Consider the following 24,928-nt stretch of genomic DNA (forward strand, 5'->3'; position numbering starts at 1 on the left):
GCTTCAAGTGAGACAGAAGAGCCAGAGACAATAGTCACAGCCTTTCACAGCCTAACATCAGAAGTGAAATCCTATCACTTTGGCCACCAGGTCTAGCCCACACTCAAAGGGAGGGGATTACACAGAGTATGAATTTCAGGAGTTGGGGATCACTGGGAGCCATTTCAGAAACTGCCTTCCACAGTGAGTATCAGGGACAGCACAACTAGCAAGGCCCCAGTGGCCTGATGATGCCATGTCAGACTCCCATAAGTGATGGACAACCACTGAAATATTTCACCGTTGTAGAGGAGAAATAGAAATGTCACCCAGCAGCCAGAGCAGAGAAAGCATTAGAAATGGAGCACTGGGTAGGGAGGGCTGTTGCAACGCAATTACTTTAAGGGATGGCCTCATAACGAAATGTTCATTGTGTCATTGGTGATCCAACCCAGAGACCAAGGCCAGCCTGAAGGGTCGTATCCCCTTTGGGCCTTTTGCCAAGCTGTTTCTCCTGCTTGAAACTATCTTTTTGTGTGTTGCTCTTGCCTTTTGAACCCATCCTTTAGAGACCGGGCAGGTACCCCCATTCCTAGGGCACTCCTTAGCATCAGACACCACTTATGATGATATCCCAGGCATTTCATTTAGTCCCTAGCACACCTGTGGGGCAGATACTGTTTGGTGGAAGTGTGACAGGTGGTCACATGATAGGACAAAGGGGCATCAATGCCTTTGTGACCTCATCCTGGTGACCTCACCCCATCCACAGACCTGATTTCCTATCTTAAAGGCCCAGGAACTGGACATTTTTTGCCCCCAAATAATTGATGTTTTAGTGGAGGCTGAAACCAAGATTCCTATGCTGCTATGTGGCCCAGATGCCAGTTGATTGTTTTGCAACTGATATCAACCTTCTCTGTTGGAATTTGAAGGAAACCCAATAAATAAATATACTTATTCCCCCTTCAAGTGCAGAATCAATTGACAGCTGCAAGAGAAAAACAGATGAGGATCAGCATGTCACCTTTATTACTGATGAACTGATTGGAGAGCTGTCTGAATATGCTCTGCAGCTAGGGAGATGGGGAGGGCTAACTGAGCATGGTCCGCTCCTCCTCCCAAACCCACCAGATGAGCCATGCCTCTTACGCAGACTGAATAAGGGGCTACAAGAAGGAGAATTTGTCTGTGGCCCTGGGTCCAGGAGCATCAGTATCACCTGGGAACTTTCAGAAATGCAAATTATAGATCCAACTACCAGAAATGCTAAATCAAACTCGGGGGTGAGGCCCGGCACTCTGTGTTTTAATAAGCCCTGCAGATGATTCTAACACAGGCTTAAAGCTGAGAACCACTGGCCTGTTGGGAATTGTTCCCCACAAGGCCCAGGAAGAAGTATTACCCTGGAATATTTTGCCACTCATGCCCACCCATTTCCTCCACTTCCTAAGAAAACATATCCCAGAGAGAGGATTCACAGTTCCCACGTTTGGTTTTTAGCTTCCAGCTGCTCCAAGGAATACCAAGTGGAGGCTTCTCGTTATCTCCCTTCTTTCCTAAGGAAAAAAATGCCATGGATTTAGTGTCTTCTTTCTTGCAGTCCTTTAGAGGGGCAAGGGGTTAATCCCTTTGTTGGCACTTGGTAGTCTCTGAAGACTCTAGAATGATCAACAACACAAAGTCAAAGATGGAAGCATGTGGCTCTCCACTACTGAAATCTCTCTGTGGCTCTCAGTTACACTTAGATTTCCACAAAAACCCCTTGCCAAGGCCTTCACCCTTCCAACCATGTCTCGCCCATTTGTTCACACCTCCAGTCGCTCTGGCCTCCGTCTGTCCCTCTAATATGGCAAGCTCCCTTCTGCAAGGACCTTTGCACTTGCTTCCCTGTTGCTTGGAGGACTCTTCTCACACACCTTGGCTTGTATGGCTCCTTCTTGCCCTGTAAATCCAAAACCAAATGCCAGCTCCACAGAAAACTTCTGGCCACCCATTTCAAGTGCCCTCTACCCTATACATCATCATTTATCTCATTACCCACATTTGTTTTCTAGTGAGTACTTGACACTATCAAAAACTGATCTGATATATTTATTTGTGTTGTTTGTTTGTTAAGATGAAGTCACACTCTGTCGTCCAGGCCAGAGTGCAATCATACGATCTCGGCTCACTGCAACCTCTGCCCCCTGGGTTCAAGCAATTCTCCTGCCTCAGCCTCCTGAGTAGCTGAGATTACAGGCACATGCCACCATACCTGGCTAATTATTATATTTTTAGTAGACATGGGGTTTCACCATGTTGATCAGGCTGGTCTCGAACTCCTGACCTCATGATCCGCCCACCTCAGCCTCCCAAAGTGCTGGGATTATAGGTGTGAGCCACTGCGCCTGGCCTATTTGTTGTTTTTTTAATTCTCTGTCTCTCCTCACCAGAATGTGAGACATGAGGGACCTTGTTGTATTCCCAGCACCAGAATAGTTGCTGTTATATTGCAGGCATAAGATTTACATAAACATCTGTTGAATTAATGAGTAAGTAAATTAATGACTACATGAACACAGGAAAAGGGTTGAGGAGAGAAGGATCAGAGTTGAGTGATTCAGTCATCGAGATGGTGATGGGCCTGCGTTCCTCTTCTCAAGGACAGGAGCACCTGAGGCCAGTTGAGTGGGCCTGGAATGCTGGCACCACACCAGATTGTCTGCCTACTTTTTCTCTTACCCGTTATCTTAGGTCCAGGCTCCCCCAACTTCTCCTCCTCCTTCCCTCCCTCTCTTTCCACTGTCACTACATTACAGTCATTAGAAACCAGCAGATTCAGACCCTCCTGTTGTCTTTTTCATAAAGGACTGTTAATGGAGTTAGTTTTCAGCAGGGGAACTGCAAACTGTTGTCAACTCTGACTTGACCACCCACATTCACATAATTAATCACACAGGAAATCAGAAAGGGGTGGCATGAGGGCTGGAGCCTAGCTCTGTTGGGGCCCTCTTCCCAGAGAGGAGTGTGGTACATCACACAGCTGCTGCCCACCAAGAGCCCACATTTCAGGTTGGAAACAAGACAACCCAACTGGAACCACTACAGGGTAATACAAGTCAGGATCTAATTAGCACTGGAGGGTAGGAGGTGGCCCTCCACCTTCAAGATATTGGTAACAAAGGAAAGGAAATTAAATGGGAAAGGTAGAGGCTGGAGATAGAAACAAGATTAAAGACAATCTCTTCTAGAATTATAAGGAAGAGGGCATTTATTGAGTAATGTATTCTCTATTGCTGTGTAACAAATTACCACAGACTTAGTGGCTTAAAACAAAATACACTCATATGGTTTAAACATTTATAGTTTTAAACTTACATTTGTACAGTTTCTGTGGGGTCAGGAGTTCAGTAACAGCTTAGCTGGGTGCATTGCTTGAGACCTTGGTCAGCCAAGGCCAAGTTCTCATCTGGTGGCTTGACTGGGGAAGGATTCACCTCCCCACTTGTGTGGCTGCTGCAGTATTAAGTTCCTTGTGGTTGGTGGACTGAGAACTTCTGTTTCTCACTGGCTGATGGTCTGAGGCCACCCTCAGCTTCTAGACATTTCCCACAGTTCCTTGTCATTCCTTGCTACATGGGCTTCTCAAACTTGACCACTTATTTCATCAAGCAGCAAGGAGAATCCCTAGAACAGTGGCTAGCAATATGTAATATTATCATTACATAATCACAGAAGTGACATTCCATCTCCTTTGCCACATTCTATTGGTTAGAAGAAAGTCACATGTCCAGCCCACACTTAATAGGAGGGGATTATACAAGGGTGTGAACACCAGGAAAGGGGGAAAGGATTATGGAACAACCACCCTAGAGTATATCAGCTACATTACCTATTAGGTTTAGGACTATGCCAAATACTTTTACATGTATTACCTCAGTTAATTGCTAAAACAGCCTGTAAGGCAGGCATTATCCTCCTTGCACAGATAAGAACATGAGGCTCAGAGGAATGAGAACTTGCCCTAAGTCCTGCCCACATTAAGATGGGGACCACCATATCATAGCATCAGGTGAACTTGTATGAGTGTACAGGCTGGAGGGCCAGCACCCTTACAGTAAGGAGCAAGGGCCCCAGGGAGGCGAGGAGGAGGCAGCAAGAGCAGGAGGGGGTTAGCTCTCCATGAGGGGTGAGACCAAGAGGAAAGGATGAGTATGGATTACATTTCCAGAATGAAGGAAGCTGAGAGCACTTATATCTGAGGATCTCTATTTTCTCAATGAAGCAGAAAATGAGGGTGTCTCCTGAGAGGGTGGAGGTTGGGCTGGAAGGGAAGCAGAGCCAAGTTGGAATAGCAGCTGTGGGGAATGGGGAACGGGAATTTTGCCAGCATGCCTACAAAGTTGTCAAGTGGAATAAGGCTGCTTCCTTCATGAAGACTGCAGCATAGGCTTGGTGGGTGGTCCCCAGTCCCTCCCCTATTACTTTCCATATTCACTTTCATCATCTTGCTTTGCAGTGCTGCAATTTACGCCCAAGTCTATCTCTCTTGTCAGAAGGAAAGTTTTTATAGGGCGGGAACTTAACAGTAGTGCGTAATGTGCCTCTCCATACCCAGCACAGGGCTTGGCACGTGAAAATCCTCCGCAAATGACCTGTTTGCTTCCAGACCCTGAATTTCTAAATCACTGTATTACCTTTCATCCCCTAAAGGCTCATGCAGTTCTAAAAGACTGGATCTAACCTGGATCACCACTCAGAACCAGGGTGCTTCTACCTCCGTGACTGCTGCTACTTTACACCTGGAGACTCCCACCCAGTGGTCCAAGTCACACCTTTTGTTTACTGCTGACACTTCTCTCCAAGCTAGCCTTCTCTCCCTTTCCCTCCCCTCCATTCCCCTCCTTTCTCTTCCCTCCCCCTCCTCTCCCTCTTCCTCTTCTTCCCCTCCTCTCCTTCTCTCTCCCCATCCTCTCCCTCCCCCTCCTCTCCCTCTTCCTCTCCTTCCCCTCCTCTCCTTCTCTCTCCCCCTCCTCTCCCTCCCCCTCCTCTCCCTTCTCTCCCCATCCTCTCCCTCCCCCTCCTCTCTCTTCTCTCCCCATCCTCTCCCTCCCCCTCTTCTCCCTTCTCTCCCTCCATCCCACTCCTTCCCCCTCCCTTCCATTCTCCTCCCTTCCCCTTCTTTCCCTTCCCCTCCTCTCCCTTCCCCTCCTCTCCCTTCCTCTCCTCAGGATCAGTTTCCCTGCCCCAATCTCTCTCTACCAAGCCACTCCCTCCTCCACAAAGCGTCAGTCACAGCTACTCTAATGCCACACATGAGACCAGGAACAGGAAATATGATTGAATGGCATTTTATTTTTTCAAACTGGATCCATCAGCTCTGCCTGACTCTTTTCCCTCTGCACCGCTTTCTAGCTGACATTCGGTACTTCTTTCTGGCATTACATTGTTTCCGTTGTTTACGGTAGAGTTCAAGTTCCTCGAAGTACTTAGCTCTCAGGAGAGCCGCTCTCTGCTCATAAGGGTGCTTCTCCAGGTCTGTCGTTGCTGACCACATCTTCCCTGTGGCCTTGGCCACCTGCACCACCGACCAGCTCGGGTTCTCCCTCTTCAGCTGAGCATAGTGGTCTTGGCAGAAGAGTAGGAAGGATGATGGAGGCCGTCTGGGTGCCTGGGGATCCCGCTTTCTCCGTTTCTTCCTCTTGCCAACGTAATTCATCATTTCTTCCTGGTATCGGGCTTTGTCGAGTTTGGCCAGGGCTTCATATTTGGCCTTTTCATGCTTTGAGATGGATCTCCATTTTTCCGAACACTTTCTAGAGAACTCTTTAAAGCCAACGTAGGTATTTGGCTGCTGCTCCTTGAATTTGTTTCTGTAATTCAGCAAAAAGTGGATGTAAGAAGAGACATTTGCCTTAGGCTTTAGCTGGATTTCTTTTCCCATGTTCATAAGTTCATCTTTTTTCTGGATTCAGTAACTTGAACAGGAGAGACTGTTGTCCCCACACTCCAGGAGCAATCTAGAAGGTGCTCTGCTTGCGGTGAATTTTTCTGTCTGCAAGAGCTGCAGTCAGGGCTCAGCCTTTTCAGTGGTGATGGCATTGTTGAGTCAGAGGAGGGAAACTGTGACATCATCCACAAGCCAGCCAATCCCAGCCAACACCTGTGGGCATTTGTGTACGGGTGTTCTTATTGGTTGGTTACTTGAGGGTCAATGGTTGCCTCTCATGAAAGATGATGGTTCATTCATAGAAGGCTATGAGGCAGCTATGTCCCCCAGAAATAATTTTCCTTGGCTTTCTGGAGGCAGTGGGTTTTGCTGCACTTTGGGGGCTTAAAATCCCTAGGCTGTAGTGACAGGCCATGGGGTCTGCTTTCTTCACTATACGATTGTCAGGATGCCACATCATCCCTTCCAAAGACAGGCTGAGAATAATGAACATAGGGAGGTGGATAGCTCCAGGGCTGTCATGATAAAATGTGAAGTCTTTCTGTTTGCCTTGAACAGTGGCAGCTCATGCCATACAAAGGGTTTAGTAGTAACTCTAAAAGTAATCAGGTATGACAGCTGTGACTTGGTTCCTGTCAGGACAAAGTTGTCTAATTTAAAACCTGAGTGCTTGAGCTGTGAGTTTGAACTCTTCGTTTCTCTGAAGAAATGTGAGGGGAAAGAGGGAGGAGAACCTTGAGATTTTATTAATTAACACTTGAGTCCATGAAAATGAGATGGAATTTGTAGCACATCCAGAAGCCTCCCCACTCTCGTGTGAGGGGTCCCCATTTCTTAGGTTTAGAACACAAAGCTGTAACAGCTACGCTCAAACTGGCTGGCTTCTGGCTTTTGGTCAAAGTAGTTGCGGATATTCCACTAGTCTTTTAATTGGAGGGAAGAGAAAAGATGAAAAAGTGTCATTTTTTGGGCCTTTGGACACTGCTAGGTACTTGCCTGTGTGGCATTGGGTTTAATATAACTTAATGGTTGATGATAGCCCCAAATTTATAGGACTAGAAAACCGGGTTTCATTAACATAAAAAGTAACATGTTCAAGGTTGAACAGCCACTCATGGGTGGGAGTGTGGATTTTGACTGCTGATTGCTTGACCTAAGCCTGTACTTCATCCTGCCTGCACAGAGCTGCTGCCGGGGCACTGAGGGTCCAGATGTGTGGTCTCAGCAGCTGAGCCGGACAAGGAAACTTGCCTAAGACGACCATATTTTGAATTTTTCCAGGTTCATTCCCAGGGTTCCAAGACTTCAACGTTCATCTTCTGTAAAAGAAAGATGGAAACTAATAAGAGTCTCCAATCCTGAATTCTGCCCCAGCTCTGCTGCAAGGTGGTGGCCCAAGCCAGCCCCTTCCCCTGTGTGAGCTTATGATCTTTCATAAATTGAGCATTCTGGACTGGTCAGAAAAGCCCCTCCAGGGGACAAGCTGTAGTTGTGTGGCAGGATTTGGGGGCCTATAAGATATCAAGTGCCAGTCAAGGAAGTCTGGGCTAGCAGGGGGTCTGGCAAAGGAACAGATTACTCTGGGGACACTTCTCGGCCTAGGTAGCCTTTTTTCCCCTGGCTCTTTCTCCCAAGGGGCTGGAGGTCGACTCACACATTTGCTGGACATGAGCAGGACTGCATAGAAGAATGGGACACAACTCCTTTCTGAGATCAAAAGATGGGACATGAGGAAGAACTTTAATGAAAATCCACATATTAATCAGACTCTGCTCAGGCTCAGACACACACACACACACACACACACACACACACAGTAGCTTATCTGTGTCTCTGTTCATAACCTTCCATCCCTCTCATGATGATAAGATCCAGGAAGATTAACCCACAATAGCTATCGGGAAGCTAACAGATTTAAGAAGAAAAGGCAGTAAAAGGGAAAAGCTATGTCAATCTCCCCTAAAGTCCTTGTTTAGGGGAGCTTAGGAAAGGTAAATAAATCTGGCTTCCTAAATCAATGCTATGTGCTGGGTATCTAAGATTTGCCATTCCAGATCCCCTTTCCAGCCTTCTCCAACCTTCTCTTTTCAGCCTTCTCTGGCCTGGGAAGCTGTTCTGTATGAGCCACATCAATGGATCCCATACTCTCTGGTTTCCATCTCACTTTGGTCAATGGGGTCCCCCCATAGGAGATCAGAGATGGAGGAAAATTAGGTCAAGGTATTTATTCTCCTGGATCCCCACCCCAGGGTCAGCTGTAGCTGGTTCTGTGTCCCTGGACTAAAGGTCACTGGTCCTCATAAGATGTTCTCTCTAAGTGACTCTCTCCTTCCAGTATAGGCCTTGCCCCCTCTCGTTATCTCCTTATGCCTAGGGTGGTAAAATCTTGACTTTTATGAGCCTCTGAGGTCTCTGCTACTTTCCCACACTCTGCCCTCACCAATTATTTTAATTTTGAGTGGCCATCTGTTTCCTGCTGGGACCCTAACCAAAGTACCATGTTTTTAGCCTTTCACCATGTAGGCATCAGTTTAATAGAGAAGAGTAATGAGCTTCTGGAGATCCAAGGGCCCGGCAGTCACATAGCCTGGAGTGGTCTGCAGAGCAAGCATGCCTACAAGGACAGTGGCATGACCAGACCACATGCCCAGGAAGAGGTGTCCAATATTCCCTAGATTATGAGATGACCTCCAGGCAGGAGCATTGGTCTAGAGGGCCAGATAGTAAATATGATAGGCTTGGTGAACCACAGGGTTTCTGTTGCAAGTACCCAGCTCTGCCACTATACCCCGAAAGTAACCATAGAAAATACCTAAACCAATGAGTGTGGCTGTGTTCCAATAAAACCTTATTTTTAAAAAATAGGCTACAAGCTGGGGGTCATAAATCTGCCAACTCGTCGTCCACAGATGTGAGTTCAGTGTTTTCAGACATCTTGATTGCAGTCTGCAATAAGAAATACATTTTACATCATGACTCATTTACATACATACATACTTAATATTTATATAATACTTAATATGAGCCAGCCTCTCTTCTAAGCACTTTATGTGTATCATTCCATTCAATCCTCATAACAAGCCTATGGGAGGGCTATTTTTATCTCCATACAAGGATAAAGGTAGCAAAGCACAGAGAAGATACTGAGATAAAAATGTTCTACTTGTATGACGTACTCTTATTTTCTACTCTGTTCTAGTCACTTCTACTTTATGTTGTTATTTAAAATGCCACCCACAGACTGACCTCATGACCCACTGATGGGTCACACTCCAAGGATGGATTTGAAAAACACCATCCAGACAAGCTGAGAGGGAGCTTCCACCTTGGAGACTGTGAGATCCTCTTTACTTGGTGACAATAACATGAAGTGGAAAGAACGTGGCCTTTGAAGCCAGACAGATATAAGTTCAAATTCTAGCTTTACCATTTATAGCTGAGTAACTTTGGGCGAGTCTAGCTCATTACAACCATATCTCTAAGAAGTAGTGAGGTGATAATAAAGCCATGAGGATGAAACAAATTGAAATGATAGGAATAAAAACAGCTGGCACTCCCCATCTCCTACAGTGTGGGCTAGACTTAGCCACCCACTCCTATTGAATAGAACATGGAAAAGGACAAACAGTAACTTAACAGTGGGGAAATCTGGCAGACACCACTTTAACCAAGTGATCAAAGTAAGCATCATCAGTAACGGGTCATGCTGAGATCACAGAACCCCCTTCTGTGATGCCATAATAAGAGCATCTCACCCCCATGATATTCTTCCCAAAAATCCATAGCCAAGGTCTATGAAAAACCATTAGACAAACTGAAATAAAGAACATTCTACCAAACACCTGATCAGTACCCTTCAATAATGTCAAGATCTTAAAAAAACCAAGGCAAGACTAAGAAACTAATGCAGATTGGAAGAAACCAAGAAGACAGGACAAATGCAATAAGAGATGCTAGACTGAACCCTGGGACAGAAAAAAAAGTGGGGCACTGGTGGAAATCTGGGAAGATCTGAATAAAATGTTTCATTTAGTTAATAGTACTGTACCATTGCTGATTTCTTAGTTTTTACGCATGTCCCAGGGTTATGTGAGATGCCAACATTAGGGAATCTGGGTGAAGGATATACAGGAATTTCTGTACGATCTTTGCACTCGTTTCTTATTTCAAAATAACATTTTTTGAAAAAAAAAAAATCTTCCCTGTTGATAGCAATGTGCACCCAGGGTAAAGACACCCTGCTCTTGATCCATCACCTCCAGGAATCACAGGGCCAGATTTTACCCTCAATTACAGCAGCATATGGTCTTAGCATATCTCTGTCAAAGTATCTCTCAAATTTTGGAGCATGATGGAATCACGTAAGCTTTTCAAAGCCCTCCGTACTCAGGCCACAGCAACAATAGCAAAAATACCTGGCATAGGCATGTGTTTGTCAAATGCTTTGAAACTTCCTTCATCCCCCTCCTGCCCCTTCCTCTGTGGAGTGGGACTCACTGGTTGCATTGACCCTCTGAGCAAGGCATCTGCAAGTGGCAGAAGAATGCCTCTCCAAAGATGCCGGCGTCCTAAGCCCTGAAACCTGTGAATTTGTTCCTTACTTGGCAAAAGGGACTTTGTAGCTAAGATTACTCTAAGGATTTAGAGATAGGGAGATGATCCTGGATTATCCAGGTGGGCCTGATAGAATCACATGGCCTTTGTAAGAGGAAGGCAGGAGAGTCACAGTCAGAGGAGATGTGATGAGAGAAGCAGAGGATCAGACGTGGAGAGAGATTTGAATATGCTACACTGCTAGTATTGAAAACAAGGGAAAGAGGCCACAAGCCAAGAAATGCAGGTGGCTACTAGCAGCTAGAAAATGCAAGCAAAAGGATTCTCCCCTGGTGCCACCAGAGGGGCTCAGCCCTCCCCACACCTTGATCTTGGCCTGCTGAAACCCATTTTGGACTTCTGACCTCCAGAATTATAACACAATACATTTGTGTTCTTTAAGCCCCTAAATGTGCCATTATTTGTTAAGGCAGCAATAGGAAACTAGCACAGTATCTTTCTCCTCCAGCTTCTTGTCTGTAACTTCTCCTCTGCCAATCTTAACCCCTGCTTGTGTTAATGCAGAAGACACATTTTAAGGTGAAAGTTTTACATCACCGCATATTCGATTTGCTGAGGGAGGAGAACATGATATATTCAATCCTGCACACTCTTCACTCACTTGCTGATTCATTAAGTCACTAATTCACTCATTCACTTACCAATTAATTCACTCTTATGTTCTTTCAGTTCATTCACTCACTCATGTACTCACACACCTGTCTCAATAAATAGCTGTTGAGCTGCTGGAGCAGTGTGGCTGCTGCTTTGATGGTCAGTGATGAACAGTGTTTGAGGGATGGTTGTGTCTCAGGAAGGAGGGTGGTAGTCCAGGGAATCATCTGAATTCACCTGGATCGCTACATAATAAGAAGATAGGGAGGCCAGGCCATAAGCAGTCAGTCCAAGACTCTTTGGCACTGACCTCTTGCCAGGAGCTGTTAATCAGATGTGAGCACAATATTTTAATAAATATGATGATCATACTTTGGGTACATCATCTCTGGAAGCCTGGAAGCATGAAAAGAGAGATTAATTTATCCAAGGCCACAGAGCAATAAGTGGCAGAGCCAGGCTTCGAACTCAAGCTTGTTTGACCCTTTGACTCATATGTTTAGCCTCTATGGGTAGTCTAGGATCTCCCTTGGTTGGGGCTAGGGTAAGGAAGCAACCGGGAAGGAATAAGGCCAAGAATTTCATGAGGAGGGAAGAAGAAAAGAGAAAAAGTTGTCTAAATCTCAACGTTTAAAAAGATTCAGGTGAGTCTTTTCTAATCTGGGTTGATCCTCATTCCGGATGGATCTAGTCAACTTATCTCTAGGTCACAGGATATTCCAAGTCCAGGAGGTCAACTGACCTGGATGACCTATAGAACCAGCATCTGAAGATAAGCATGGAGCCTGCATCTCCTCCCAAGGGCAGAGGCTTGCCAAAGCCAGGTGAGGTGTCAGCACCCAGACCAATGGACTAGTGGACAGGTGGGCAGGCAGTGGTCAGATGATTAGACACAGAATGGGATCAGCATGGTGGGGGGATGCCTGGCTACCTATGAAAGGATACGGGACAGACCTAGAACAAGATCAGCTCTGGGTGGATACCTCACACAGTGATCTATGGACACTCCTCACAGGTCTTTAAAAACTTACTCCTTTATACCACAGAATAGGAGAGTGACCCTGATCATTCAGTCCACCTACTTCTCCTTCATCCACAGTAGACATCTTTTGTTTTGTCTGCCTAGTGCTCCTCCCTTCTTTTGAGCACATTCCTTCTTTTGGAGAATTGTCCCCAAACTAGTCATGGGGTTCTAGTGGGGGCCACCTCCTTGGCCCCAGGAATGGGCACATTCCCCAGCTAAACTAATCAGAGGCCTCTGATGGGCTTTTTCTAATTAGAATCATGGGGAGAGATCATCATCTTCTCTCTAGTGGTGAAGGTGAGAGAGTGAATCACAGAGCTACTAAGGGTGATCATGGTCCCAGCCTCAAGCAGCCACCATTTGCAATAGAAAGAATGATGCCAGCGGGCAGACCACAACGTAGATGGGGCACAGAGAGAGAGGCTTTGTAGCATCAGAGTTCCTGGTTCTGGCCATCCCTGAGGCCAGCTACAACTCTACTCTTCCTATGGTTTAGCTACAATCCATAGCAGCCAATCATTTCTTCTGTAGGTGGATGTGATCTGGATTTCTCCTATCTGAAAGCCAAAGTATAAGGCATTAATCCAGATGGATGGCAGCAAGCAATACAAGAAGAGAGGAATTCTCCTCTCCCCCATTTTTGATGCTTTTTGGGCACATGCTATGTGCCAGGCACCTTTTATGTGCATCACCTCACTTAAACCTTTTAACAGCTCAATGAAGTGGGTGCTGTTATTATCCTTACTATATAGATGGGGAAACGAGGCCCAAAGCAGGTCAGTTACTTGCCCAAAGTGAGACAGTATGTTTAGAGCTGATGATACTTGAATCCAGGCAGTCTCCTTCTAGGGCCCATGTGCGAAGTCTCCACCCCAAATTGCTTTCTATTCAGTAAATCTTATTCCCTTTGCCTACGAGTCTACCTTGCTGTACAGAGATATGGCAGGGCCAAGAATTATAGATGTCGTGTCTTGAGGCCTTAGAGGGAACTTTGTGAGCATCACTCACAATCGCACTATGAGATATAAACTGGGGAAAGAGGGGCTCAGAGAAGTGAAGCCACCTCTCCAAGGTCACATGGCCAGCAGATGATGAAGGCAGGATTAGAACTCAGCTCCATGGGACTCTAGGACCACTTGCTCGCTAGCCTTGGTGTGTGTGAGATGTTTAACCCACCCATTCTCCAGCTGTTGGGCAGCTCACTCATTCTTCTGGGCATCAGAGCTGCTGATCTCTGGCAGGGCCCACTAGCTGCCTCCTGACAGGGGAAGGAACATCCATGATGCTCAAACTCAGAGTGGCAGTTGAGTGGCAGGTACACACTGATGTGGGCAGCTCCTCAAGAAGCCGTTTACAGCAGTCCCTCTGGGTGAGAAATAGTACTAATTACAAGCAGTGGAGGCTTCTGCAAGGCAAGCGGTACCACCCTCTATGGCAGGAAGCAGGTTCCTTCTCCAAGTCATGTCTGCCAGTGACAGGTGGAAAGCGGGCAAGGCTGTGGAGGCCAGGCTGGGGTTCCCCAGAAAAAGAGGGAAGGTGATGGCCAGGTGTACTGGCTGGTCTGGGTACAACAGAGTGCCCTGTCCTTCTACCCCTGCACTGCTCTATCACCAGAGTAGATGCAGGTGCCTCATTTCCCTGGAGAAAACTAAGCCAGGCTGCTCTGAGGTCTGCTCTGAAGGGAAGGGTTCAAGGCCCTGGTAAGATCCCACCCCCTCTTCTCAAACCCCAGCAAGGCAGGGGGAAAATAGCTCACGTTTGTGAGGCACCTACTGTATGCTAGGCACAGACTTGGTCACATTACACACATGAACACTGCTGCTCAGAGGAATCCCATTGCACAGATGAGGAAACTGAGGCTCAGAGAAGTTATGTCACATGCCTATGTTCACACTAGGCAACAGTGGAACCCAGATTCAAATATAGCACTGTCTGGTTTCAAAGGCCTGGCCCTTAACCCTTAACCTTTTTAAACCTATTACCTCTGTGGGGAACAAGACAGGTGATGAGCCAGATAGGTGTCATCTTCACTTAGACAGATACTCGAGCCAGGAAGAAGAGGGTTGAGTAGAGTTGAGTGTGAATGTGCTATAGTCACCACACTCTTGAGGGCTGCACCCTGTTTCTGGGCCAAGCCTGACGGGGATAGGCTTTAACATCCTAGAGCATGGAGGCTCCCAGTCCTCGGCGCTGCCATCCCGGGTCTCAGATCTAATGTGTAATAGAGACTTGGGCTGGGGACAGGGGACAGCCAGCTAAAGGCTCAGCAGCTGGTCGGAGTGGAGACTGTTCTTAGATTCTGTCCAGTCAGACTGGCTCAGGACCTGGAGGATAAATGTACAAGGTTCAGAACATCATATAAGAGTAATAAGGGCAAGTTGGGGAGGCAGCAACAGACATGGAAGAAATGATGCTAGGACACCATTTCCCAAATCTCCCCTGGGAAAGCCACGCCTGTGGAATCTTTTCCTCATTGAAGTGAGTACGCAGCCCTTCTCTCCATCCAAACTTCAAATGGGGGCCATAGGGACCTACCTTCCTGATAGAAGTTCCATCAGCTGATTGGCCTAGCTTGGGACACATGACCACCAGGATCCAATCACCTGTAGCCTATGAGTCATATGATGTACATGGCTGCCCCTTTCAGGAGCTGTGGGTTGAGGGAAGGAGACTGGTCTTCAAAGGCTTCTAGTCCTCATAAGAAAGTAGAACTGCCTGATTTAGACCTGGAGACAGTACAGGATAGAGTGGGCAACTCAGAAAAGCTGCTGGGGATCAAGCCTCCTCACCCAGAGCTTGGCATTGGCACCAATTCTGATCTTCAGACCCAACCCTGTTCTGTCACTTTGGCACGATGGGAAGATCCTCTCTATGGAGGCAGAAAACACCTTACCCATCAGCTCTGCCGGCTGAGCAGCTGAACTAGCAATGGAAGGAAACTGACACACCAAGCCACCCCCTAGACCTTCACAATATGCCACCACCCAATGCACAAGGCCCAGCACGTTGGTGAGGAAGCCCTCATCCCGACAACAAACACAGCCAGGCTCCCTGTCCCTCAGCACTCCCAGCCCCAGATATATGTCCTCCAGAGAGCTGTGCATCTGGAGAAAAAACATTTACCTGATGTGGTTTGTGTGGGTTCCCTAGAGCTAACAATTAGCTGAGCAGGAAAGAGCTCTGATAATTTGTTGAGTTTATTGAGTTGCTTCTGGGGAAAGGGGAACATTTGCCCACATTGATTAGCAGACCCCACTGTTGCTGCTTTGGGGATAGGTCAGCATGACAAGAATCCCCAGGAAGGTACCAGCAGCTGCTAAGTGAAGCAGGTAGTGGGGCACAGCCAGGGCTGAGGAACTAGGAGTGGGGAAGCATGTCTTGACAGGAGTGGGCAGTGCCATGGGAAACCCGGGAAACCCAGGTGAAGCCCACATGGCACTGGAGGCCCTCCCTCCTATTCCCTGACTCACCTGCTCACTGCCTCTTTCTCTGCTTTTCCCCACATGTAACCTCTGCTTTCACCAGCAGGATCTCATTCATTCATTCATTTGGCCAATCATCCCTTCTTCCACTGAGTGATATTTACTGAGCCCTTTGTTTGTGTCAGGCACTCTCCAAGGTACCAAGGAAAGGACTGTGAACAAGAAAGAAACAGCTCCTGTCTTCAGGGAGCTCATAGTTCAGCAATGCATGGTGAGACAAGCACTGTGGTAGAGAAAGTGCCAGGTGCCCAGAAGGAACAAAGGAGAAGTAAACCAGACTCAGCAACAATGACAGGTTTCCTGAGCCAGGGGCTGATACGCCTGCAGGATGAGTAGGAAGTAACTAGGAAAAGAGTGGGGATGGATCAAGATTGGGAGAGAGAATTTGGCAAGAAGGTAAATTCTTAATTGTTGGGAACATTCAAAATAGATCAAAACTGACCATTTTTCAAGAATGCTGTGGTTGAGATTCCTATATCGCTGGGCATTAGACCTAGAAGACCTCTGAAGTCCTTCTCAAATCTCAGATTTTAAGATTAGCTGGTTCCCACTCTCCTGATAGCAGAGGGGATGTAATTTGATATCCCACCACTGAAAGCAAGCCACTGCTGTTTGTTCATTTATTCATTCATTCACAAAGCATGTCTAATAAAAGTGTTCTTAACCCACTCCCCTCCCTCAAAGAAGCCACTTGGACTACCCAGCACTCCCATGGCCTCAGTAGATCTTCCTGACGGGTGCCCATGGCACCCCCAGCACCTGCTGCCTACAGGCCATCTCCCACCCCCACCCTCAATGCCTGTGCACTTCTGCTCCCATCAGCTGAGTCTTGCACTTTCTGAGATTCAGTTGGGTTTGTTGCCAAGTCTCTCAGTGCCAGTCATACTTGTTATTGTAATTATGTGATTTAAATTAAACATCACATAAACTGATGAAATATGAGTGTGAAAGGAAATACAGTTGCATCTATGGAAACTAAACTGAATGCTTTGGAATGATTCCACAAAGGGGAGAGTCTCTTAAAAGAATTGCTTACTAGATATTAGGTGTGAGTGAATGAGACAACTGTACCCCACTGGGTACATTACATGAGGGGAGGGGGTTGGGACAAAGCATCCTTTGCACCTTGATGAGAATGGGTGTCAATGCCTGGCACATAGAAGTTGCTCAAGAAATATTTGTTGACTGGACGATCTGTAGCAACATTGGAAATGGTGAATGATGCATTATGATTGTAGTTTATATAAGATAAACAATGTGGAGAACAAACTCATGATCAAAGGAAGGGCCTTAGTCCTACATTAAACTCATTGGCAAATAAATGTATGTTTAAGTGTTGTACATTATAATTAAATGTTGAAGCTACATCTGTGTCCTTTTTTTATGATTTCCTACTTAGAAATGAAATTTTTATTTACCAACTAACTACATCATCTGTGAGGCTTCTATGGTAGGAATTAGCAAACTTTTTTTTTCTGTAAGAAGCCAGAAAATAAATATTTTGGGCTTTGCAAGCCGTCGTCTTGCACAGCTCCTTAACCCTGTCGTTGCAATATGGAAGCAGCCACAGACAATATGTAAAAGAACGAATGGGCATGGTTGTGATCTGGTAAAACTATATTTACAAATACAGGCAGCAAGCTATAGTTTGCCAGCCCCTGTTCTATGAAATTTATTTGTTCTGTGTGCCAGGCACTGTGCTGTGCACTGGAGATACTGAGACAAAAAGAAGATTTTATTCCAGCTCCCATGGAGTTTGCCTGCTAGTTGGAGAGATGGTCAACTCAAAAGATGAGTACAATTTGGTATGCCCAGGACCATGGCAGGGTCATGTCTATTGGGGGCAGCAAGAGGGAGAGATGGAGGAAAGGAAATATTTAGTTAGGTTTATAGGATCAGTGATATTTTCCCAAGTAGCCAGGTGGGGCAACAGGAAAAGGGCATTCCAAATAGAGGGAATAGCACGTGCAAAGGCATGAAGACATGAAAGTATTAGTCACATTCCAGGTGTACAAGCCATTCTGTGTAGCTGGATCTCAAAGTGTGTGTCATTGAAGAGGAAAGACATTAAAAAACTTGGACTTTATTCTGGAGCCAGTGGGTTCAACCATTGCTGCTGGCTTTCCAGCAGTGCAGGCATTTGATCAAATCTCCCCACAAAGTATGGAAGATGGAACAGAGGCAGAGGGCAAATCAGAAGCCCATCTCTATAGTCCAGGTGAGAAACGATGAGGACATGAAATGGAGAAGACTTGGCCACGACTGGCGATAGGGGTGAAGGAGACGGGGGAGTTGAGGATGCTGCCTGGGCTAGGTGACCAGGAGGATGGTGTGGATTACGGGGAGCAGTCGCACTAAGGAGCAGGAATGACTGGGGGAAAGCTTTGATTTGTTCAGAGCATAGTAACCACTCCCAAACACTTACTAGGCAGCCGGGAATTGAATCTTTAAAGGCTGGCTCAGATCTTTCAGAGCTGTCCATACAACCAGGGTGGGAAAGAAAGTCTTGGGAGGCAGAGGGGGATCTTTTCAAAGATAAGGCCCAGCGACTCATATTCAAAAGAAACTTCCATTTGTCCCAGGCATTCACTCAGTTCCTGGAAAATATATAACATCATGGGATTGTCTTGGGGAAAGAATTTATCTTGACATAGCAAGTCCTAGGAATTTAGCTAAAGGAAAACTGATTTTGGAAAGCATTTTGATGAGAATGGGTGTCAAGGCTGAGTCATTAAAGGTTTGCTTAAGGAATGAGAGGTGGCTTAGGTTTGGCAGATGAGGGATCAGCCTCAAACAAGGGTCTTGGGACTATTTGCCCACCACTGACCAAGACATTTTCAAAAGGGTTTCTCTGATTGTATCCTGGTGTCCTCTCCATTTATTAGGGAGTAAAGCAGGTGACAGGTGGGAAGGGAAGAGGGCTTGGGAGTAGGGATGAGGTGGTGAGGACCTCCTATATTTCACATTCTCCTAGGCCAGCCTTGGGGATGGGGAAGGATGGTTTATGCTTAGTACGGGAATGCAGAAGTGCTTCAACTCTGAATCAGACCAGGGCCATGCACATAGCTTACTTAACAGTTAATACCCACAGAAGATGCTCTGGGAGGACAGAAGCCAGATGCTATTGATGGAGGAATGGAGACTGAACAGAAAAGAAGACATTGCAGCTGAATCATAGACATTACAGGCTTTTCAGGGACTCCCTATATCTAGGGAACCACAGTGGGAGTGGCCCTCACTTGCAAGCACAGTGCCTTGTACACGAGATGTGCTTGGTGATTGCATGAATGAATGTTCTCCTGAAGATGTCAGTTTTCAGGGATGCTAAGATTTAAACCATTATCTCCTAACACTCCTCCCCCTCGACTTACAATTAGGCAGCAATTCCTTGCACAGTCACTGTTGTCATCTTGGTGGGGATCTCTCAGCTCCCCAACATCCCGACTGCACATGAGAAGCTTCTTAAGAAGAAATGCTTCCCACAAAATCGGCTCTGAGCTCTCCTTTATGAAGAGAAGGGCTCCGAGCTTTCTGCAGAGGAGCTGAAAGCCACTTTTCTATAATCAACTACATGCATTAAAGGGAGTGATTTTTTTTAAATTCTCCCCAAGCCAGATTCCATTAATGAAGCCCCATTTAACAGAAGTCAATTTACCAAAAAGAAAAAAAAAATTGAATGTAATTGCTTAAATACATTTTATGTTGTACTGCAATAGCAATTTTCTGGGCGAACTTGGAATTCCCCAAGCCCCCTGTAGTGAAGTTAATGTGGACAGAAAGGTTTGAAGGGGAGAATCTCTCTTTGTGTTTCTCTCCTTTAATTATGATTCTAAAAGGGAGCAAAATTAAAGAGGATCCTGGGGGAAGTCAGGAGGGGGAGAACAGGAACAGAATGGAATTCAGCCTAAACTGTTCCACTGCCTTCCTTCATGCTTGCATGTACATGTCAGTGTAATGTAGTGGCTGAGTGCATAGGCTCTGGATGGGATGGGTGGATTTAAATCCCACCTCTGCCACTTAATAGCTGTGTGACCATGAACAAGTTTCTTTCCCTCTCTGTGCAGCCAGGTGGTGCAGTGAGAAAAGGCATAAAGAGCATCAAGGGCAAAGGCAGAGAAGCACACAAGAAAATGTGTATTCCTGAATACATGAACTCTTCTGTTTGACTGGAGAACAGTGTGTCTGTGTGTGCGCGTGCGCGCGCACGTGCACGCACACTCAGGGTGAAAGGCAGGCAGGCGTCAGACCAGGAAGGCTTCCCTGAGAAGGTGACATTTGTTCAAAGCCTTGGAGGAAGCAAGGGGCTGAGCCAGGTGGAGTTCTGGGAGAAGTGCCAGTGTAGCAGGCAGAGGGCATGTCAACTGCAAAGACTCTGAGGCAGGAGCAGGCCTGGCCAGTTTTGAACAGTGAGGAGACATCTGTGGCTGGAGCATAAAGGATAAAGAGGAGGAGGCAGAAAAAGTAAAGGCACAGTGGCTTTTTCAAGGCCTTGTAGGCTATAGTAAGGTCTTTTGCCCTGAGGATTAGAGCCATTGAATATTAGTTTTGTTTTGATTTGTTTTTCACTAACTCCATTGTAATATAGTTTACATAAAATAAAATTACCATTTAATTTATTTACCTATTTATATTTTGGAGATGCTGTCCAAAATATAATAAATAGGTAAAGAAAACGGGGTCTCATTGTCTTGCCCAGGCTGGCCTCTAACTGCTAGCCTCAAGCAGTCCTCCCAACCTGGCTTCTCAAAACCCTGGGAATACAGGCATGAGCCACTGTGACTGGCTGTAAATTACCTATTTTAAATGTACAGTTCCTTGGAGCTTTGACCAACGTGTACGTCTCATCTAATCAACATCTCATTCAATATGTAAGACATTACCATCACCCCAAAATGTTCCCTTGTACTCTTTCCCAGCCAGACAATCCCCAGCCTTTATCTCTCACCCCCACCTCTGACAACCACTAATCTGTTTTCTCTCACTAAACTCTTTTGCAGAGTTTCATATGAATGAGTCACTCAGTATATACTCTCAGTATATCCTCTCTGATGGCCCAACATAATGCTTTTAAGAGTCATCCAAGTTGCACGTATTGGGAGTTGGTTCATTTCATTGGAGAGTTTCTAGCAAGGCACGACACCATCTCAATGGCAGAGTCTGATGTGATGATTCTGCCATGTAAGCCCCCAGTTCTTTGATAGATGCCAAGAAAACTCTCAACTGCCCAACATTTATGTCCAGGGAGGCAGGAGCAGAACAGGGTAAAGATGCATGGGCAACACAGGGCCCTGAGAGTTTAAGCCTTGGAAATTAACAATTAACAGGATTTCTAGGAGTGGGTAAAGGTGTGGGAGAAATGGGAGGTGGGAGATGCCTCTTAGGGCTTCTCCTGATCTCACAGGCCAGGGAAGTCTCACTGACTTCCTGCTACAGTCTTGATCATTAATCTCATCCTGCTCTTGAGACCTCAGCACCCTCCCCTCATTCCATTTTGCAATAAAGAGCTTTTGGTCCTGAATTATTCAGGTAAATTCTCCCTACTTCTGCTTCCCTTATATAAATAGCCTCCAAGCTTTGTCACTGAGATAGAATTGAATTTGGCCTGGAGAAAAAAAAAAACCCACAATACGTTTGTGGCTCCTTAGAAAACTTAAATGACTCAGTCTGTAATAAACTATTTTAAATGGGATCTGGTGAAATACAGTAATTGGTTTTTATAATAGTTTTTAGCATAGCAGTATGGGTTATATTCCTGAAGTTTGGTGTGTGTCAGCATTTTCATTGTAGTAAGAATTCAGTTTTGCAGTACGTGAAGCTCCTTGGTTAGTTCTTTTGTTTAATGCATATTTATGAAGACCCACTATGCTGTATGTCTTCCATTTGCACCTCCAGATCCTCTCCCTTGCCTTCTCCTTGCTCCATGCCTGAGAAGACTTACCCAAGGGACTGCATCAGTATGCTCTCTTGCTCTCTGGCTTCCAGTTGGGCTAGATCAACAGGAGAATCAGTAGGAGATTGGAGGAGGGGAAGGAGGACAGTGAGTTATGGGTATTCATTCTTTGTCTCCTCTTGATGGGCTTTTCACGAATTGGCTATAGCCCCAGATTGTGAAAGAAGATCTGGGTCCTATATGGTGTCTTCTTACATGCAGCTCCCTGTTTGGAGATAACTATTTTCTCTCTGCTCCAGGATTGGGAGTGGTAACAAGTTCCCCAGTTGCCAGCCCCAGGATACTGCCCCTCCCTGGTGGTTCCCCCATAGTCAGCCCTCACCTTTATAGTTCCAAGAGTTTGATGAATGACTGTTTCACACAGGGTATAAGGACCTATGTGAAAGAGTGTAGAGAAAGGGTATAAGGACCTATGCAAAAAAGTCATTCATCAAGCTCCTGGGACTCTTCTTATATGACTGTGACACGTGTTTTCTGCTGGAACTGTGACATGCCTACTTTGTGTCCAGTATTGTGTTAGATGCTGGAAATCAAGATGAAGAATGGAACAGCAGCTGCCATCACTGACAGCTTGTTATGGCCAGGGACTGTGCTTAGAGCTTTTTTGTGTGTATTTTCTCATTTAATCCTTGCAGTCTTTTAAGGGAGGGGTCGTTATGATCCCCATGTTGTGGATAAGGTCACTGAGTCTCAGAGGGTTTCTGTAGTTTTCCTGAGATCACACAGCTGATCCCTCCAGAGCTCGTTTCTTCACCACTAGGCCACATTGCCCGCTCTGAGGAGTTATCTTGAGGAAACCACACACTTCTATAACTGAATTATAATTTGAATTAAATGTGGTGGCATCACAGAGGAAGACAAAGGAAAATTATAATTATTAAACTAATATGTGCCAGGGACTGACCTCGATTCTTTGTGCATACGATTTCTTATTTATTCCCACAAACTCTTAGGGCTGGTATTACTCCCATTCTCAGAGCATTCTCTGAGGTCCAAGGTCACACTGGTGAAACCCGGATAAGAACCCAAATCTGTGCTTCAAAGTCAAGGAGAGCAGGGAACGCTTTACTGCAGATGTGATACTTAAGGGGCTTCCCAAAGTCATCTTGGGGGACGTGGATGGGCAGGAGAAAGGGTCACAGGTGAATATATTCCAAGCAGAAAAGGCAAAGAACTAGAAAAAGGAAAAAGGATGGAATGCTTAGGGAGTTTAAGCAGGAGGTGCTGTAGTCTGAGGGATCAGTTGCCTCCTCCCAGCAGCTGAGGGAAAGCCAGCAGTGTGATGAGCCCCCGGAGGAGCCATCTCACGCTGCTCAGGCCTAGGGTACTGGAGGGGCCTGGGGTAACACCACCTTCCCTTCCTGCTTCAGAGCTGGGCTGAGGCCCTGGCCCTCAAGGGAAGTGGGGGAACTCCTGAATGCTCATATAACTCTACTGCCCAGCTCTGGTCCCTGAGCCCATCTGCTTCCTGTTCCCACAGGTTCACCGGAGCCAGCCTCCCAGCCCCCGTTATCAGCAGCAAGAACTGGCTGCGACTGCACTTCACATCGGATGGCAACCACCGGCAGCGCGGATTCAGTGCCCAATACCAAGGTAGGCAGGTCCCAGGACCGTCCGACTTCCTCAGCGGGCAGCGGAGATGACACCTGGAGGGCTCATCGCCTCCCCATACTAGGGTGTGGCTTCAGGCTTCCTTGGCTTCTTTGTACGTTTCTATTTGCAGACTAGAGGTCTGCACATTTGCATTTCTGCATCTGCCCTTGTCTTTTGCCCCACACAGGGATGTTTCCCAAATTATGTAGCTGGAGCTGCCCCTCACAGGCCAGGCTAATCATAATAGTGAATACCAGGTGCCTGCTAAGAGCCAGGCACAGTGCTAGGCACTTGACGAGCACCATCTCCTTTTATCTTCATCATTACCCTGCAAAGGAAACACGGTCATCACCTCACTTTATGGACAAGGAAGCTAAGGCTCAGAGTGGTTAAGCCAATTTCCCAAGGCCCTCCGAACTCCTGCCTTTTGAGTCCAGAGCCCACCCTCTTAATCACCAGCTTTTGCCGACCTCTGCAGCCTACATTTCTACTCTTTTTCATTTTATCTAGAACACGAATATATTCCAGAATCACTTTAGGGAGCATGCTAGCTTTGATGCTCAAATCTGTGACGAACTGTCTAGTGGCAACAGATCAGACCAGGAATGGCAGGTGGAGATCGCAGCTAAGCAGATTTCTCCTGCAGTAATGAAGAATTTCCTAACCCAAGAACCGCCTATAAAAAGGAATGGGTTAACCCAGAAGCAAGGAGCTGTCTGTAACTGGAGGAGATCCAAAAATCCAGCTGATAGATGGGAGCGGACCAGCACATTCCTTTTCGACATTGAGTGTATTCAAAGTACTCAGCATTTATAGAGATAAACACCAAAGGTTGGCCTCATAACGTGCTCATTAAGCCTTTAACTATTACCATTCTCAGATTGTTATTGGTTTTAACAGAATAGACAGCAAGCTTATATTGTGCACCTATTAAGTATAAGGACCTGTGTGAACCCTGGGCTCTGAAGCCAAATGCCTGCTGGCCCACCCTTGAGGTAGCATAGGGCAGAGTAGAGCTCCCTCCACAAGGCCCCTGGGGCCAGGCTTTCTGGCTGGAAACTGGGATGAAAGCAGCCCCGAAGGAAGAAGCGTTACCTTCAAAATCTGAACCTTTTAGGAACGGCTTAATTTACTTAGCCTTGGGTATACACATTTGAAATATCTAGAAAGTAAACAAGAAACCAACTTGGTTCAGTAGCGTAACAGAGCCTTACGCCGAGATCTTTCTTGGAGATGTTTTTCCACTGCTGAGGCTGGGTCTTTGTGTGAGTGGAACAGCTGTCTGTATCTTCCTGCTGTGTTGTTCAAAAAACAAAAGCGGAGATGAATGTTATAATTTTATCTGATTAAGTAAGTGCTGGGTGTTTCTAATATCTCAAGTTACTGAGGGCCCATTTGTCAGTTTTTAAGGTTAAGGTTTGATGCCAGCAATGGGCAGTAAGAACCCAAGCCAGGCAGTCTCCAGATCACACATCGATTCCACATCTGTGCACGCCAGGCCCCGTGCTAGGCACTGTACGTGCATTGCCCCACTCAGTACTCCCCACAGTACAGTGATACTTTTGTTTTTATTTCTGTTTTTTTTTTCTTTCCTCCAGCTGAGGAAGCTGGAGTTCAGAGAGGTTGTGTAACTAGCTCAAGATCACACAGCCCGTGAGCCGTAAAGCTCTAATTCATTCACAGACCTCTGTGAGTATTCGCAGAATTACAGGGCCTCCTCTTATGGTGCTTTGGGTGTCTTCCCTTTCCTATTAACCAGT

The 24,928-nt window shown here is 46.2% G+C and overlaps 2 protein-coding genes across 15 annotated transcripts in view; one reads left to right on the forward strand and one right to left on the reverse strand.

Annotated features, from left to right (window-relative positions):
• Positions 1-24,928, forward strand: part of CSMD2 (CUB and Sushi multiple domains 2) — a 650,869-nt gene that overhangs the window by 303,798 nt on the left and 322,143 nt on the right. For all 14 annotated transcript variants that reach the window (XM_045375140.3, XM_045375143.3, XM_045375139.3 and 11 more), the window contains exon 6: positions 23,056-23,168. In XM_045375140.3, the coding sequence (XP_045231075.2) occupies positions 23,056-23,168 (113 nt within the window). The remainder of the gene's footprint in view (positions 1-23,055; positions 23,169-24,928) is intronic.
• HMGB4 (high mobility group box 4) lies at positions 5,297-6,020 on the reverse strand. The gene has a single exon (XM_045375160.1). The coding sequence runs from the start codon at positions 5,909-5,911 to the stop codon at positions 5,336-5,338; it is 576 nt and encodes a 191-aa protein (XP_045231095.1). The 5' UTR covers positions 5,912-6,020; the 3' UTR covers positions 5,297-5,335.

This window comes from Macaca fascicularis, chromosome 1 (assembly GCF_037993035.2).
Source record: "Macaca fascicularis isolate 582-1 chromosome 1, T2T-MFA8v1.1".
NCBI classification, from domain to species: Eukaryota; Metazoa; Chordata; class Mammalia; order Primates; family Cercopithecidae; genus Macaca; species Macaca fascicularis.